This window comes from Sciurus carolinensis, chromosome 5, assembly GCF_902686445.1.
Source record: "Sciurus carolinensis chromosome 5, mSciCar1.2, whole genome shotgun sequence".
Taxonomy (NCBI): domain Eukaryota; kingdom Metazoa; phylum Chordata; class Mammalia; order Rodentia; family Sciuridae; genus Sciurus; species Sciurus carolinensis.
The window spans coordinates 144,781,900-144,796,620 of NC_062217.1; the positions used below are offsets into that span (position 1 = coordinate 144,781,900).

At 37.4% G+C, this 14,721-nt stretch overlaps 1 protein-coding gene across 1 annotated transcript in view; it reads left to right on the forward strand.

Moving 5' to 3' along the window:
• The first annotated feature begins 1,445 nt into the window (after nt 1-1,445).
• The window catches only part of Entpd1 (ectonucleoside triphosphate diphosphohydrolase 1), a 102,224-nt gene continuing 88,948 nt past the window's right edge, over nt 1,446-14,721 (forward strand). Inside the window, exon 1 of the mRNA XM_047553154.1 lies at nt 1,446-1,550. Within this exon, the coding sequence (XP_047409110.1) occupies nt 1,535-1,550 (16 nt within the window). The 5' untranslated portion in view covers nt 1,446-1,534. The remainder of the gene's footprint in view (nt 1,551-14,721) is intronic.

Sequence of the window (14,721 nt, forward strand, 5' to 3'; positions counted from 1 at the left end):
ATTAGTTATTGTAAATGCAAAATTCTGTAACTATGTGCCATTTAGTGAGGTAAAGAAAGCCCCAGATTTATTAAGCATCCAAAATTTACTGAGCCCATATGATGTGCCAGGCACTGTGCAAGGTAACAGATAACGCTATACTAAAAAAAAAAAAAAAATTCTTGTCCTTAAAGAATGAACAAAAGTTTAATGGAGAATTATTTTCTTTGTAGATTCAAAAACAATCCTTAGTGGTTAGAAACTTAATGGTTTATACGCAAAAAAAAAAATGCCTTATGGTATAATTAACTTTAAACACAAATTCTTGTACTGAAAAGACAATGTAGAAAAAGCATGACTGAGGAATCAGGAAACCATATTCAGTGCTATTCATTCACTAATTCAACCATTCATCAAATATTTACTGAATGCCCACACTGGGGAGAAGCTGTACTGGTGGTCGGGAGCATGATGGCAAATAACAAAGGCCAGCTGCCTGCTGGCGGGATGAATAGGAGCAGGTGGCTTCCCTTCTCTAACCTTGGGTTAGGCTAGATGTCTGAGGTCTGTTTCAAACCTCAAATGCAAAAGTAAGGTTTGCAATAGCCTCCTGGAGGAACAAGCTGCCAAGTAACTTTGGCGCTTGAGGACTTACCTTCCTCTCAGAGGGTTAGCTCTTCTCTTGATTTTAGATTAATTTCATGTACACAGTTCAAAAATAATTTGGTCAGTCTCTTTTTATTTGCATTTGGGTTATTTGGCAAGTTGGGGTGTAGCAACCCATGCTTATTTATAGGACTTTGGAGGGCAGAAGTCAAAGTTGGGAAAAGGTGAATGACTTAGTCATAGCTAGACAGAGGTTCCCAGTGAGCAGCTTCCTCTGCAGTCCTATCTGGCCTTCCAGCCAATAACACAGCTTCTGCAGTGGCACCCATTGCTTGGGTGACCCAATTGCTCTTCTGCTCTAGTGAGCCTTGAAAAGGACTGTTGATCACAAGACCAGACACGATCAGCTTTATGAAGCAGGAAGGACTGTTCTTACCTCTCACAGGTTTTCCAGTTGGTATTAAAGTAACAAGTTTCTTGTTATCTGACTTCATAATTGAAATACATAACTCGCTTTTTTGCTTGCAGCCAATATGACTTTTCAAGGGAGAAAAATAGACTTGTAACAGAGAGGGAGAGAACGTGGAAGGAGGGAAAGAAGGAAGGAGGGAGAGACGGAGAGAATTTTCAACATACATTGTTTCAAGAATAGAGTAAGTTACAACCCAGGGAAGCCTTCGAGTAACTGTAGGTAAATGAGCTGCTGGACTCCTCAGCCAATCTGTCCTCTCTAGTCTACAAAAAAGACATAGTTTGAGGTTGAGGTTCCTTCCGAAATGGGGCTGGCTAACTTAGCCCCTCCCACAAGCCCAAGGGTCTGTTATATCTCTGATCCTTGAGTACCTCTCTCACTGAGACGGACCACAGCAAGCAGACTGGGAAAACAAAAAACAAACACATACAAAAAAAACAAAACGAGGAAAGAGGAAGAAAACAAAAGCTGCTACTTATGGAAGATATAAAGGGTAAGACCCGAACTGATTTGATCTGAATCCTTAGGAAAAAACAAAAGCCCCTACGAAAAGCAAATACTTGAAAGAGCAAGAAGCGAAAAGCCCCAAATGAACTTTCCCACCCTCTTCCTTCTGAGAGGAGGCAGAGAAAGAACTTTGGAAAACTTTTTTAGGAAGCAGAGCTCAGTGTTGTCGTCAAGGGTGGCTCTTGAGCAAGCTGGAGGAGCTCATGAATATTAATTATCAATTTGTATGCAGATCTGGTTTTTTAGAGGCAAATGACATTTTTCAGCCCCCTTGCTGTTTAAGAGACAGCTGCTTCATCTGCAGTCGGGAGTCATCTAGCCTCAGTCTGTACCTCACGGTGTGTGCTTGAAGATGCTGGGCTTTGTGTGTAGATTTGTTTTGTTCTCGAATTTCCTGTGTACTTACCCGTTGTGAAACTAGCAAAGGCTTCTCTGCTGGAAGTTAGACAAGTTAATGTGGCAAGAGGCTGTCACAACAGGACCCTGGAGTATGTCTTGCAAAAGGCTGGAAGTGTCTTGAGATGCGTGGGAGAGTGTGCATGTGGGTGGTGAGGGGCCCCGGGGGAGTGGGGGCGGTGCGGAGGGAGCGATAAGAGTTCTGTCTTAAAGTAGCAGATCATATCTGACTGACTACATTTAGATGTTGTCTGAAAACTACAAGAGCAGCCTGGTTTGCACGAATGGTGTGCAGTCTCTGTCTTTTTCCTCTTTTGGGCATTTTCTGCCAAGACAGAGAGCCAGCTGCTTGCCAGCCCTTGGGAGTCAGGAAGAATTTCTGCAACACCGAGGGAATGTAGGGTCCCAAACCTTCTTCATCATCTTTAACTTCTAATATCCCCATTTGCTTTGATCACAAAGAACACAGAGGAGTAGGATAAGTAGGCAGTGGATTTCTTAATAATTATAAGATAGCTATTAAGGTTTGTTAAATCTTTATGCTGTGCTGGGAACTGTTCTAACCTTATTATGTATGCTATTTATTCTTCACATCAACCATATAAGGTAAGTACTATCATTGTCATCCCCATTTTCCAGATGACAAAGTTGAGGGGCTGAGAGGGTAACTTGCCTTGGGATAATATAGTTAGGTAGTGATGAATGTGGACTCAGATAGACAGAGGCAGGGCCTGAGGGTTTGTCCACCACCCCACCCCCTACACCTCCCCCTGTACTGTTCTGCTCAGAAGACACTCTCTGGTGCTTGATGCTTTGGATTCTGGGTTTGCAAATCCCTGGAGCTATTGGGGAAATGATTCTAATGAAATCTCAAGTCTGTGAAGGAACTTGTACTTTGCAATCCAACTCATATACATTTTTCTCATTTGGTGTTTACGGCCATTCTTTATGGTAGAAAAGCAGGTATTGTTATTGTGGTATTTTTATAAAAGGGAGAAACTGAGGCTTTGAGGAGTTAGGTGACATGAATCATGAAGCTAGCTGTCAAAAGTTCAGACCAGACCAGAAATCCCCAGCTTCTGGTTTCTTTTCTAACCTGCACAGTGAGTCCAGTCATCTCTGAACTTGTGTCTCCACCCCCAGCTAGTCCTCACTGAGCCACTTTCAGTTCCCCAAGGAAACTGCTCCTTTCCTCCTTCTCATACTGTTGCAAGGTACTTTCTTCTACTGTGAAGGCCTATCTGAACCTCTTTCCTTATTTTGTAGCCATCTCGCGTGTATTTGAATCCTTGTTCCACCATTTACTGTGTGCCTCAGTTTACTCATCTGTAAAACGAGAATAATAATGTCTGCCTTCAGAGGGTTGTTGTAAGGATTGAATGAGGCCATGCAAGGTTTTTAGAATTTACCTGATGTATAGTATATGCTTAATAAATATTAGCTGTTGCTATTACTCCTTCCAGTCTCATGTTAAGCATTACTCTCCCCTTTAAGCCTTCTCCAACTCTTTGAGCCTAGATTATTACCCACTTTGGATATTTCTATAATACATCACTTTTTTTTTTTTTTTTTTCTTTTCAGTACCAGGGATTGAACTCAGGGACACTCAGTCCACATCCCCAGCCCTATTTTGTATTTTATTTAGATACAGGGTCTCATTGAGTTGCTTAGAGTCTCAGTTTTGCTGAGGCTGGCTTTGAATTTACGATCCTCCTATCTCAGCCTCCTGAGCCTCTGGGATTACAGACATATGCCACTGCGCCCAGCTAATCCCTCACTCTTCATGTCTAAGGCAGCCCTCATCATATTATTTATGTTATTGCCCTCTGTATCACATTCCTCCTTCCCCAGTTTATAATTTTATTGTTAATCTCTGAATACACAGTGTCTAATATTTTTTTTTTTCAGTCTCCAAACTCATGGCAGGATTGTTGTTATTGTGGGCAGGGTTGTGGGAGAGAGGCCTGTTATGACAGAGACACAGGAGGCAGCTATAGGGGGTGCCCATGTAGTTGTCCTAAAGGGCTTTGTGTCAAAAGTCATCTAGGAAGTGGGTAGATGCTGAATACCTAAGTGTGTCATATTGGTACACAAAGTTTAATGGCCAGTGGTTGGAATGGCAGTTCCCCAAACTTCTGTATGAGGTCCACAGCTGACCTTTGACATTCGTATTGTATCAACATGATGGTCACATTCACCAGTGCTCAGGACAGATTGTAGAAGTTGATATCCATCTCAGAAAAAAAAATGCTAAGTTTTTCCAGAGAGTTGTGCACACCAGGCTCTTATACAAGTATAGGAAGTCATTGCCAGCCACTAGCACCTTAAGCTCTTTAATGGGCACTCAATAAGGAGCTAATAAACTATATTATTATTTTAGCTGATATTCACTCAAGAGTTAGGAGACCAGTTTAAAATGGGATTTCAAGTTTGTAATAGGGTTTCTTCCCTGCTGGTGCATACAACTATTCTACATGATCAGTGGACATCCCTCTAGGTGAATATTTTGAAAAACAAAATGTGACCCTTTGAGGTGGATGATATTATTTGTGGATGTACCCCATGCCAGGACATCCAGTTGGCCAGTGCAGCTCTGGCTGAACTTAAATCCCCACTCCCCACTCAGCCAGCAGCTAAACTGGGGATTTCAGATGTCCCATAGCACAACTCTGTTATCTCTGAAAGAACATCTAGTTCTGTAAATGGTGGCTCCCCAACCCCACTTTATAACAACCTTGCTTCTGAGACAATGAACTCTGGTAATGAAAGAAAAACAAATACTACAGAAATTGGCTCTGAGTAAAATCATAAAGTACAGTAAGTTTGTTTCCAGTATCCTCCCTTTCCTTTTCCTGGAATAACTTCAAATCAATCTACAGATATGATTGTATGTTCACCATTTGTAAGTTTCTATGCCAGCTGCTTAGTATATAAACAATTTGCTCATGATTTAGTAGGGGAGGGGGATACTTATACATCCAACTCTAATCAAAGCCAGACTCTGAAGTACCAATAGTCAACTAACATTGATTATTTATTATGTGCCCAACAGTATAATATTGTATGTTACAATAATTCTGTGGTACAGGTTTCTGTATTTTACAGTTGTAGAAGGGGGTTATATGGCCAAGGTCACACAGCTAGTAGTAGGTAGAGTGGGAATTTTGATCCAAGTGGTTAGGCTGCAAAGCCTGGGTTCCTAAGTTTCACCTTCCTTGAAGCCATAATAGAAGCCTAAAGAGTACGCCATGAGAAACAGAATTTGAAGAAGAACCTCTCAAGAATGGGACACTTCAGTTGAACCTAGATCCATGAGTAGAGTCTGGTGCCCTCAACAGGAACCCCCACTCACAGCAATGCTTAAAGAATTCTCTTACCAAAACTGCAACCTAGACTGAAGAGTAGAATCTCCTTTCCAAGTTCTGAGCAGGCATCTATTCTGGAGATTTAAAGGCAGAAGTTCAGATGGTTAGCCTTGAACATGAATTTGGGATTATTAGTCATGTAATCAAATACACCTTTACAAAGTATTTGGCTGCACATTAAATGATTTCCTTAATCATGATTTTCTTGCATGTTAATGAGGGACATCTGTCAAACTGTATTTACAAATGATTATGATTGGTGTTGCCTTTACTTGGCCAAACCGCATTTTCAGTATTTTTTCCCTTGTGTCATCTTTCTGTTTACTTTTCTACCCTCTTTAACCAGTAACTATGTCTAAGGACAGTAGTGTTTAATCCCACGTGCTATTGTTTAGATGTGTTGGACTCAGCTTATGTAGACTAAAGGTGAGGCCTGGGGAAAATCACATAGAGTTTATTCTTTGAAACATTTTGGAGGGAGACCAAAATCAAGGGCAGGCCCCATGGTAAAGAATCATCAAACATTTAAAAAAAATTTTTTTGTAGTTATAGATGGACAGCATGCCTTTTATCTGTCTATTTATCTATATTTTTTATGCAGTGCTAAGGATCAAACCCAGTGCCTCACAGATGCTAGGCAAGTGCTCTGCCAGTGAGCTACAGCCCCATCCCTTCATTAAACATTTTGATGGTTTGATGGAAGTGCAGAAGAGAGGAGGCACTAGCTTTGTTTTGGTGGTTGTGTTTGTGTGTTTTTGAAACTTAATATGCATGTATCTCATTGGAGATCTTAAAATGCAAAATTTGATCCAAAAGAATTTGGGATGGGTTCAGAGGTTCTGCATTTCTGGCAAACTCCCAGGTGACGATAATGCTGACCTCCAAAGGCCACACTTCAACTAGCAATGTTATGGCATCATTATGTACCTTAGTTTCAGGGTTTATTTTGGTAGCAACTGATCAAGCCCTCCCCAACCCTCATCCCTATCTGAGATACTTCTTTGAGTAACTGATCAGCTATGCAATTGGAGGATGATGGGAAGCATAGTTCATGGGTTCCCTCAGCTAATATATGCACTAGGACAAGAAATCAAGGCCCCCATTTTGCCATATCCTAGAAACAAGTCTGAATCTTCAGTGTGCAAACTATTGTTAACCAAAAGAACTTGTTGGATTTCCTAAATATTTCCACCTTCTCCCCATGGTCTCAAGATCCCCTAAGCTTCTCTTTTTCTCTGCCTCCCACTTGAGAAATACTGAAGTAGAATGTGTGGTTGCCTCCAGAACCCTGTTGTGGGTGTTGGAGTCCCAAGGAACTGGGGTCTCAGGATTCTGAAGTTGGGAGTAGTGAGTTGGGGCATATTCTGCTCCTGCAGAATCAAGGTGGGAATAATCCTAGGTTTTAAGGTAGGAAAGTGAATGCAGAAAGGACTGCTGGAATGTTCTTCAGGTTTGCAAAATTGAGGGTATTGTGAAAAGAAAAGAAGTTGTTGGAGAAAAGAAACGAGGGGAGATGTTGTCTTAGGGGCATGCAAATTGAAGTTTTTTGCTTGAATATCAAAGTGACTTTAGAGAATCAGGAACAATGGGAGGACATACCCTCCATAAAGAGGTATTTTCTTTTCTAAAATTTAATTTCATTCTTTTCAAGTAAAACTTTTGATGTAGACAAATGCTTTGTTGAAAGAAGACAATAAAACACAATTCTCAAAATAAAATCTAGTAACTAATAAATGATAATGACATTTCAAAACCAAATCAATGAGAAATGCATTTGAAATATGATACAAGAAAGTATAAAGAAATGTGAAAGAATTTAAGGAATTATTTTTTGTAGTCCATATTCAAATAATAATTTCATTTAAGAGTCTAGCGGTGTTTCCTTTTGAGTCATAGGAAGGATAAGAGCAATTCCTTTGTGTCCAGAAGAATATAAATAATATAATACATGCCCATTAAAGAAAACATGATAATATAGAATAGGGAAGAGAAGAAAAATAATACCTCATGATATTTTGGTGTATTTCTTTGAAGTCTCTTTTTACTATGCCTGGGTTGTTTCTTTTGTGTAACATTTACTGGAGTAGGACCTTGAAAAATTATGAGATGGCACCATGATCATTAGGCTGTATATACAATTTTAAAGCCTGGCTTTTAGAGTAGTAGTGAATCAGCCTTATTTTCCGTTTTATAGCACAGTCTTTGTTAGTTTAATTTTTATAGTTGCAATTTGTTTAACAATTCCCCTGTTATTGAACCATTCATTTTTTTTTTCATTTCTAATAAATGTCTTTGGGCAGGAACTTTTTCCTTATGTAGGGGTGTGCTCTGAAGATAGAATCCCATTAGTAGAATTGCTGGTTTAAAACTTATAAATATGTTCTAAAGTTCTTGATCAGTGCTGCCAAATTACATTCCTAAGGGGTGGATGGACCCTTCAAGTTCCCATAGGCAGTTTCTGTTTTCCTGCATCCCTCATAACTTTGGTGATTTAAAAAATTAATCTTATTCACTCATATTTTAGTTTGTATTTCTTGGATTATTCTACATTTGATAGTTTTACATAATATGCTTCATCTTTTGCATCCTTTGCCTGTTTATTACTTATTTGTATTTTATGTTTTTAAATCAATTTATATGAAAGCTTCATCACATAAAATATTCAACTTTTTATGCCATATGTGCAATAGTTTTTCTAAATATGTTCTTAGTGTTTTTCTAAAGAGAATAACAACTATGACTAGATGCAATGTATTTTTATATGCAGTTGTGTAGTTTTCTAAGTATCGATATTGCATTCTATTGTCTCTGATTCATGATTTAAGTTCTAAATGATTTTTATTTTATTTTGGAATAGGTAATTTGAATTTGTAATTTCTAAAGTTTCCTTGTAACTAAGTATATGGTGAATTTTTATAAAACTATTGTGAATACTTGTGAGTAGATATATTTTTAAGATATAAAATTGACTATTAATTCAATCTTTTCAATTATGTTATAATCCATTCCCAAATATTATTTTGTCCTATGTGAAATTATAGTATATATGCATTCACTTTTATATACTTTATTGATGATACCTGTGAGAATTTTGGTTCTAGGGGGGGAAAAGATGTGAACATCTTTTGGGGGAGTAGCAGGGATTGATATCAGGGGCCCTCAACCACTGAGCCACATATCCAGCCTTATTTTGTATTTTATTTAGATTCAGGGTATCACTGAGTTGCCTAGCTCCTTGCTTTTGCTGAGGCTGACTTTGAACTGGTGATCCTCCTGCTTCAACCTCCTGAGCCACTGGGGTTACAGGTGTGTGCCACCATGCTGGCAAGATGTGAACATTTTTTATTGTGGCTTATTAAAAGAGAAGGTTGGACAATAGAGACTTGAGAATATGTAAGGAAGGTAAAGTAAATGCAGAGAAGTAATTAGTGTTTTGAGAAGTATAAGGGAAGATGTCTCAAAAGACATCTTAGAGATCTGAGCCTTGAGTGGCTGTGTAACATAAGGTAGTATTAAGTCAGTGAAATATTAGAATAGAATAGATGCGAGCAAAAATTACTAAGCCTTTCCCATTGGCACATATGCTTATGGAGCATTTGTGTATCTTCTTTGAAGAAATGTCTATTTGGATCCTGTGTTAGTCAGTGTTTTTGCCGCTGGAACTAAAAGGACCGAACCAGAACAACTGTAGAGGAGGAAAAGTTTATTTGAGGGCTCACAGTTTCAGAGGTCTTAGTCCATGGAAGGCCAGTTCCATTCCACATGGCTCCAGGTGGGGCAGACCATCATGGTGGAAGAGTGGCAGAGGGAAGCAGCTCACACAGTGGTCAGGAAGCAGAGAGAGAGAATCTCCACTCTAGAAATACAAAATATATACCCCATAGCCAGGTCCCCAATGAACTACTTCCTCCAGCCACACCCTACCTGCCTCCAGTTATCACTCAGTTAATCCCACTAGGGATTAATTCACTGATTATATCAAGACTGTAATCCAATCATTTCTTCTCCAAACATTCTTGCACTGTCTCACACAGAAGCTTTTGGGGAACACCTCACATCCAAACCATAAGAGAGCCTTTGTCCATTTTTAATCAGTTTTTTTTTTATTATTGAGTAGTAATGATTTTCCATATGTTCCTTTTTTCAGATATATGATTTTTAAAAATTTCACATTTCATGAGATTTTTCATTTTCTTGTTTACAAAAGGTTCTTTTTTTCAGCACAGAAACCTTACATTTTTTATATTTTTTACATTTTTAACATTTTAATGATGTCCCCCTTTGGCTGATTATGTTTTTAATGTCATAGGTAGGAAACCATTGCCTAATTCAAAGTCATGAAATCATTTTACCTAAGTTTTCTTCATAGAGTTTTATCTACACATTTAAGCTTTGGATTCAAAGTGGGGTGGGAAGTGTGTGTGGAGATGGAACATATATGAATATATATGCACAAGTCTGGAATGCAGGGGAGAACACTGAACTGAAGGTGTAAATGTGAGTTATCAGGTTATGTTTAAACTCAGTGATACTTGATTTCAAGGCAACCAGACTAGATGAAGTCTGTCACCAAGGGAATGAATATAGATAGAAGTTTGAAGGAGTGAGCTTTGGGATATTCTAACTTCAAAGACAGGAGGAAAAACCATCCAAGAAGATAATCTGTGTATGGGGGGGGGGGGTTACATGTGTTGGGATTGGAGAGGGGATAAACTAGAAGAGTATGTAGTCCCAAGGGTAAGAAAAGTTTTTTCAAGAGGAGGAAGTGGTCAGCTGGGTCTGATGCTGCAAATGGGTCAAATAAGGTGAATTGATTATGGCGTTAATCACAGTGGAGGTTAATAGTGACCTCAATAAGATATTTTGTACAGTGTTGGGAGAAAAATTCTCCCTGAAGTTGTTCCTAGCGCTCTCCCTTCTTTTCTTGTCCATTCCCTGCCTCCATCGTAAGGAAGAATCAGTGATATCTAAAGAACAAATGTGGTTGAGAGGGAAGGAGGCATGGTTTCTTAAAGGAAATCAAGAGCTCTGGTACCAGAAGAAGGGGAAATGAACCCTTGGCAGACAATAACAACAAATGTTCAGAAATATCCTGTTTCTGTCATGTGAATCCTATTTATGCCTCTACCATCAATTACATTTGAAATCTTTTCGAAATGGAAACATTTATGGAGAGGTGTGTAACTTTCTGATGCTGACCACCCAGATTATAAACATTTTTTGTGAAAGAAAAACCGGCTAGTCCTCCAGTTCATCTGTGGGCATTAATTCTGTAAACAATTACCAGTGCCCTTTTTCATGAGATAAGATGATGCTCCTTAGATATATTTCTTCTTTTTAAAATTTTATTCTTGTAATTTTATTAATAATGCATAAATGGTTAATGGAGAGGGATACATTTCTTCTTTAGGATCACAAATGTTCCCTCCTTAGTCAAGAGCCACTACCACTGACATTCCTGTATATATCTGCCAAATTTCTGGGTTTTCCCTGACTTATTTTTAATCTTATTGGACTGGTTATATATTTTCTTTCCAAAATCTTGCTACACTATTGTGCTTCTTTACAGGAAGACTGTCTTTCAATAGCCTCCAGTGATTAATACACACCTTCATACTTATGTTACCCCAGTCCTGATTTACTTTGACTCAACCTAACCCATTCAGCCAGGTTGGCCAATACACACAAAGGTCTACACATTAGAGCAGCTTGTACTAATGGCTCTTCTGTAACTGAGAAATTTTAAAAGGCAATGACAATTTGGCCAATTCTTAACCTATACTACCTTACCCTATTTTAAAAATATATTTATTGACTTGAACCATTTAAAACTAGTGGTTTTGTGGGGCCAAACCCTCAAGTATTCTCAAGTTCTTATGATTCATTCTATTATGTAAAATTCTTGTTAATGTCAAGAACATGATATAGAAAAATCTCAATTTATAGCCGAGAGAAATTCTAAAAGTACTTTTCATGACTCCCAGGTGTCTAACCAGGGTTACTACATACAACTGATATGTTGTCCATGTTGCAATCAAGGGGTACCTGAATGGTCCTGGTGTAAGTAGCACCTACTGGGAGTTGTGCAGTATACAACCTACACAGATATTCATTGCAACCCTGAAAACCCGTTCTTATTACATCCCAAAGCAATAATAATAATAATAAAAGTGCTAAATCAAATTAAATTACTCAGATGCTTCCTAACTACTCAGTGGTATAAATAGGCCTTTCTCCATCCAATTGCTGGATTTTCATATGACAGTGTTCCAGAGGTATATAAAAAGTTAAATATGTTTGGGAGCCTTTATATATTTCTACCTCATACTTGTTCCCAAATCCTTCATCATGTATTGTATCTGCATTATTCCAAGATATTTCTAATGACTGACAAGGAAAAGGAAACCAACAATAATTAGGCAGAACACTAATACAAAGAGAGAAGAAACTCATTTCAAACCAGAAGATCAAAGGAAACTGTGTTATGGTATATTACCTCTATCATCTATTGGTTAAAATAGATTAGAACCCAGACTCTATTCCAGCAAGCAAACTACCTGCTCACATGTGGGCAGACTCAACTCTTATTAGGGCTCAGCAGGGGTTTGTAGGTGAGGAAGTGTCCGTAGTTAAAAAACATGAGAAAACGTTCAATCTCACTGGCAAACAAACAAAGCAAACTAAAATAATGATGTACTATTTTCCACAAACCCAAAGCCAAAAAACTTTTTAATGGCAAGTGTTGTTAAATACATGGGGAAATGAATGTTCTTAAACTGTTGGTCAGAGTGCAATGGATTAACTTTTCTGAATGGTAGAGTGGCTATAAATATTTAAAGTTTGAAAAAAAATGTGAGTATCATGACCCATTCAACTAATACAAAAAATTATCCTAAGTAAACCATTCTGGATATGGATATGGTGCACAAATTTATCTACGAGGATGTTTACATATTGTAATAGTGAACAATGTGAAATAACCTAAAGTTGTATATAGTCATATGCAAAACAATAATAAAATGATGTGAAAGGATTTGTAATGAACTGGAAAAGGTAAGAGAAACCTCCCCCAAACCTCAAACTATAAAGTTGAACAGTCAAGATCCATTTTATTAAAATTTAATTACTTTAGATATTATGTACAGATGAAAGACTGGGAAGATTTATATTGGAATATTAAAAGGGATTGCTTATGAGCAAAGAGACTAATTTTATTTGCCTTTTTAATATTTTTCTAATGTTTCCAATTCTTTAACAAATGTGTATTTTTTGTGGGCATAACAATAATTAATGCCATTTAGACAAATCTATCATTTAAAGTAAAATGGAAAGTAACTAATTGACTAGTAAAAAAATGAAGCAGTTTTAGAAAAAAATATGCAAAACTTATTTTCAAATAGAATTTTATTTTCCAATAGAATTTTGTGTTAATTATCCACAAATATATTTTAAAAAAAAGAAGTTTTCTGGCTTTCTGAAAGCCAGTACTGTAGTAAAAGATTAAGAAATGAGAGGGAGGGGGGTATGAAAGATGGTGGAATGAGATAGACATCATTGCCCTGTGTAGATGTATGATTGCATAAATGGTATGAGTCTACTTTGTGTATAACCATGGAGACAAAATGATGTACCCCGTTTGTGTATAATGAATCAAAATGCAGTCTGTAAAAAATTTAAAAATAAATAAATAAGATAGACAAAAAAAAAGGAAATGAGACACAAATACCTCAGAAAAACAAATTTTAAAAAAGAAATACATCTGAATTTGAATTAAGAAAAGCAGGTGAAAGCAAGAATGAAACCAAAATGAGAGAATTAGTTTGGATTAAAAAGGGAGCTTGTGTTTGAAAAACTGAACACTGTTAAACACTTATCAGCATCGTAAGACTGGCAACACATCTCCTTTGCTTTCTAAATGGAAGTTTCCCAGTCCAGAACAACAGCTCCACTAGGGGAGGAAGAAACCAAAGAAAAGTTCTAGCCAGAGCAGACCTTGATGATTACCTGGTTCGGTGGCTCCTGGATTTAAAAATTTTTATGGACTGGTGAGATTTGTTTTGAAAAGCACTATTAATTTTTATCAAGCAATACATGTATGTAATTTGAAATGAAGTTTAATAAGTCATAAAAAAAAAGTGCAGTCACCTGCCCTATGTTCCCTTCCCTCTCCATCCCCAGTTCTGTTTGTCCAGGATAGCTGCTTTTAACCTCCTGAGAATTCCTTCTGGTATTTGTGTTTATATTGCTAATTCAGATATCTAATGCTTCCCTGATGTGGCAGCTGAATTATTTGCTCCCTTGTATTCCCCTATTGTTGCTCTCTCCACAAACCTTCCCTATATGGTGATAACACAATTTTGGGTTAAATCAGAATTCACTGTTTACATTAATATTTCTCTGTAAGTTGCACTTTAGATTTCCTTTCCTATTCAGCCTTTTACTTTTACTGGTATTTTAAGTGCTCATTTCTTCATCATCCTAGTTTTCTGCGTTCCTGTCATTCTTCCTTCCAAACCTGATTGAATTCAATATCAATTTAATTTCCACAGTCAACAATCTAACAAATGTTTCTCTTCTCTTTTACTTCATCATCTTCTTTTCTTGTCTCTTCCTTTTTTAAACCTGCCTATGAATCTTTTGCCCTGTTCTAGTCTCTGGGAGTTGCCCACTTATTATCCTGGGCTTCTCTTGACCTCTCCCCTGTGTTGATTCTCAAATTTTACTGCATCTATTCCTCTTTCAGGTTCACAACCTCATCTAAGTGGAGCACATCCTTCAGTAAGTTCCTGATAAAAGGTGCAAAGGAGGAAAACGGTTGAGGCCTTTGTGTCTTTTAGAAATTAAAAAATTTCTAAAAGAAATTGATGCCTCTTATTCCTAAGTATTTTTAATAAGTTGCTCTCACCTCAATTTATCTCTTTATTTTTTCTTCAGGAAATATTTTTGGGGCTGGAGATGTGGCTTAGTGGTAGAGTGTTTGCCTAGCATGCGTGAGGCCCTGGGTTCTATCCTCAGCAGCACAAAAAAAAAAAAAAAAAGAAAGAAAAAAGAAAAAAAAGAATTTTCCATCTTTTCTTTTTCCCTTACATACTAAAACATTATGGTAACATGTTCTGGCATGTGTTTTATTTTTGTCCATTATGATCCATTTGTTTTATACCTTGTGTGGGCCTTTGGCCACTCCCATCCAGCAACTGAACTTTCAGTTCTGGAAAAATTTCTCATATGATTTCTTTGATAATTTCTTCCCATGGGTTTCTCTGCTTTTTCTTTCTGTAAGCCCATTCATTCAATGTTGTTTCTCCTGTATTAGTAATTTCTGATTTTTTATTACCATACTCTTTGACATTTGATTCCACTTTCTACAATATTTCCTCAGTTTTATCTTTCAAACTT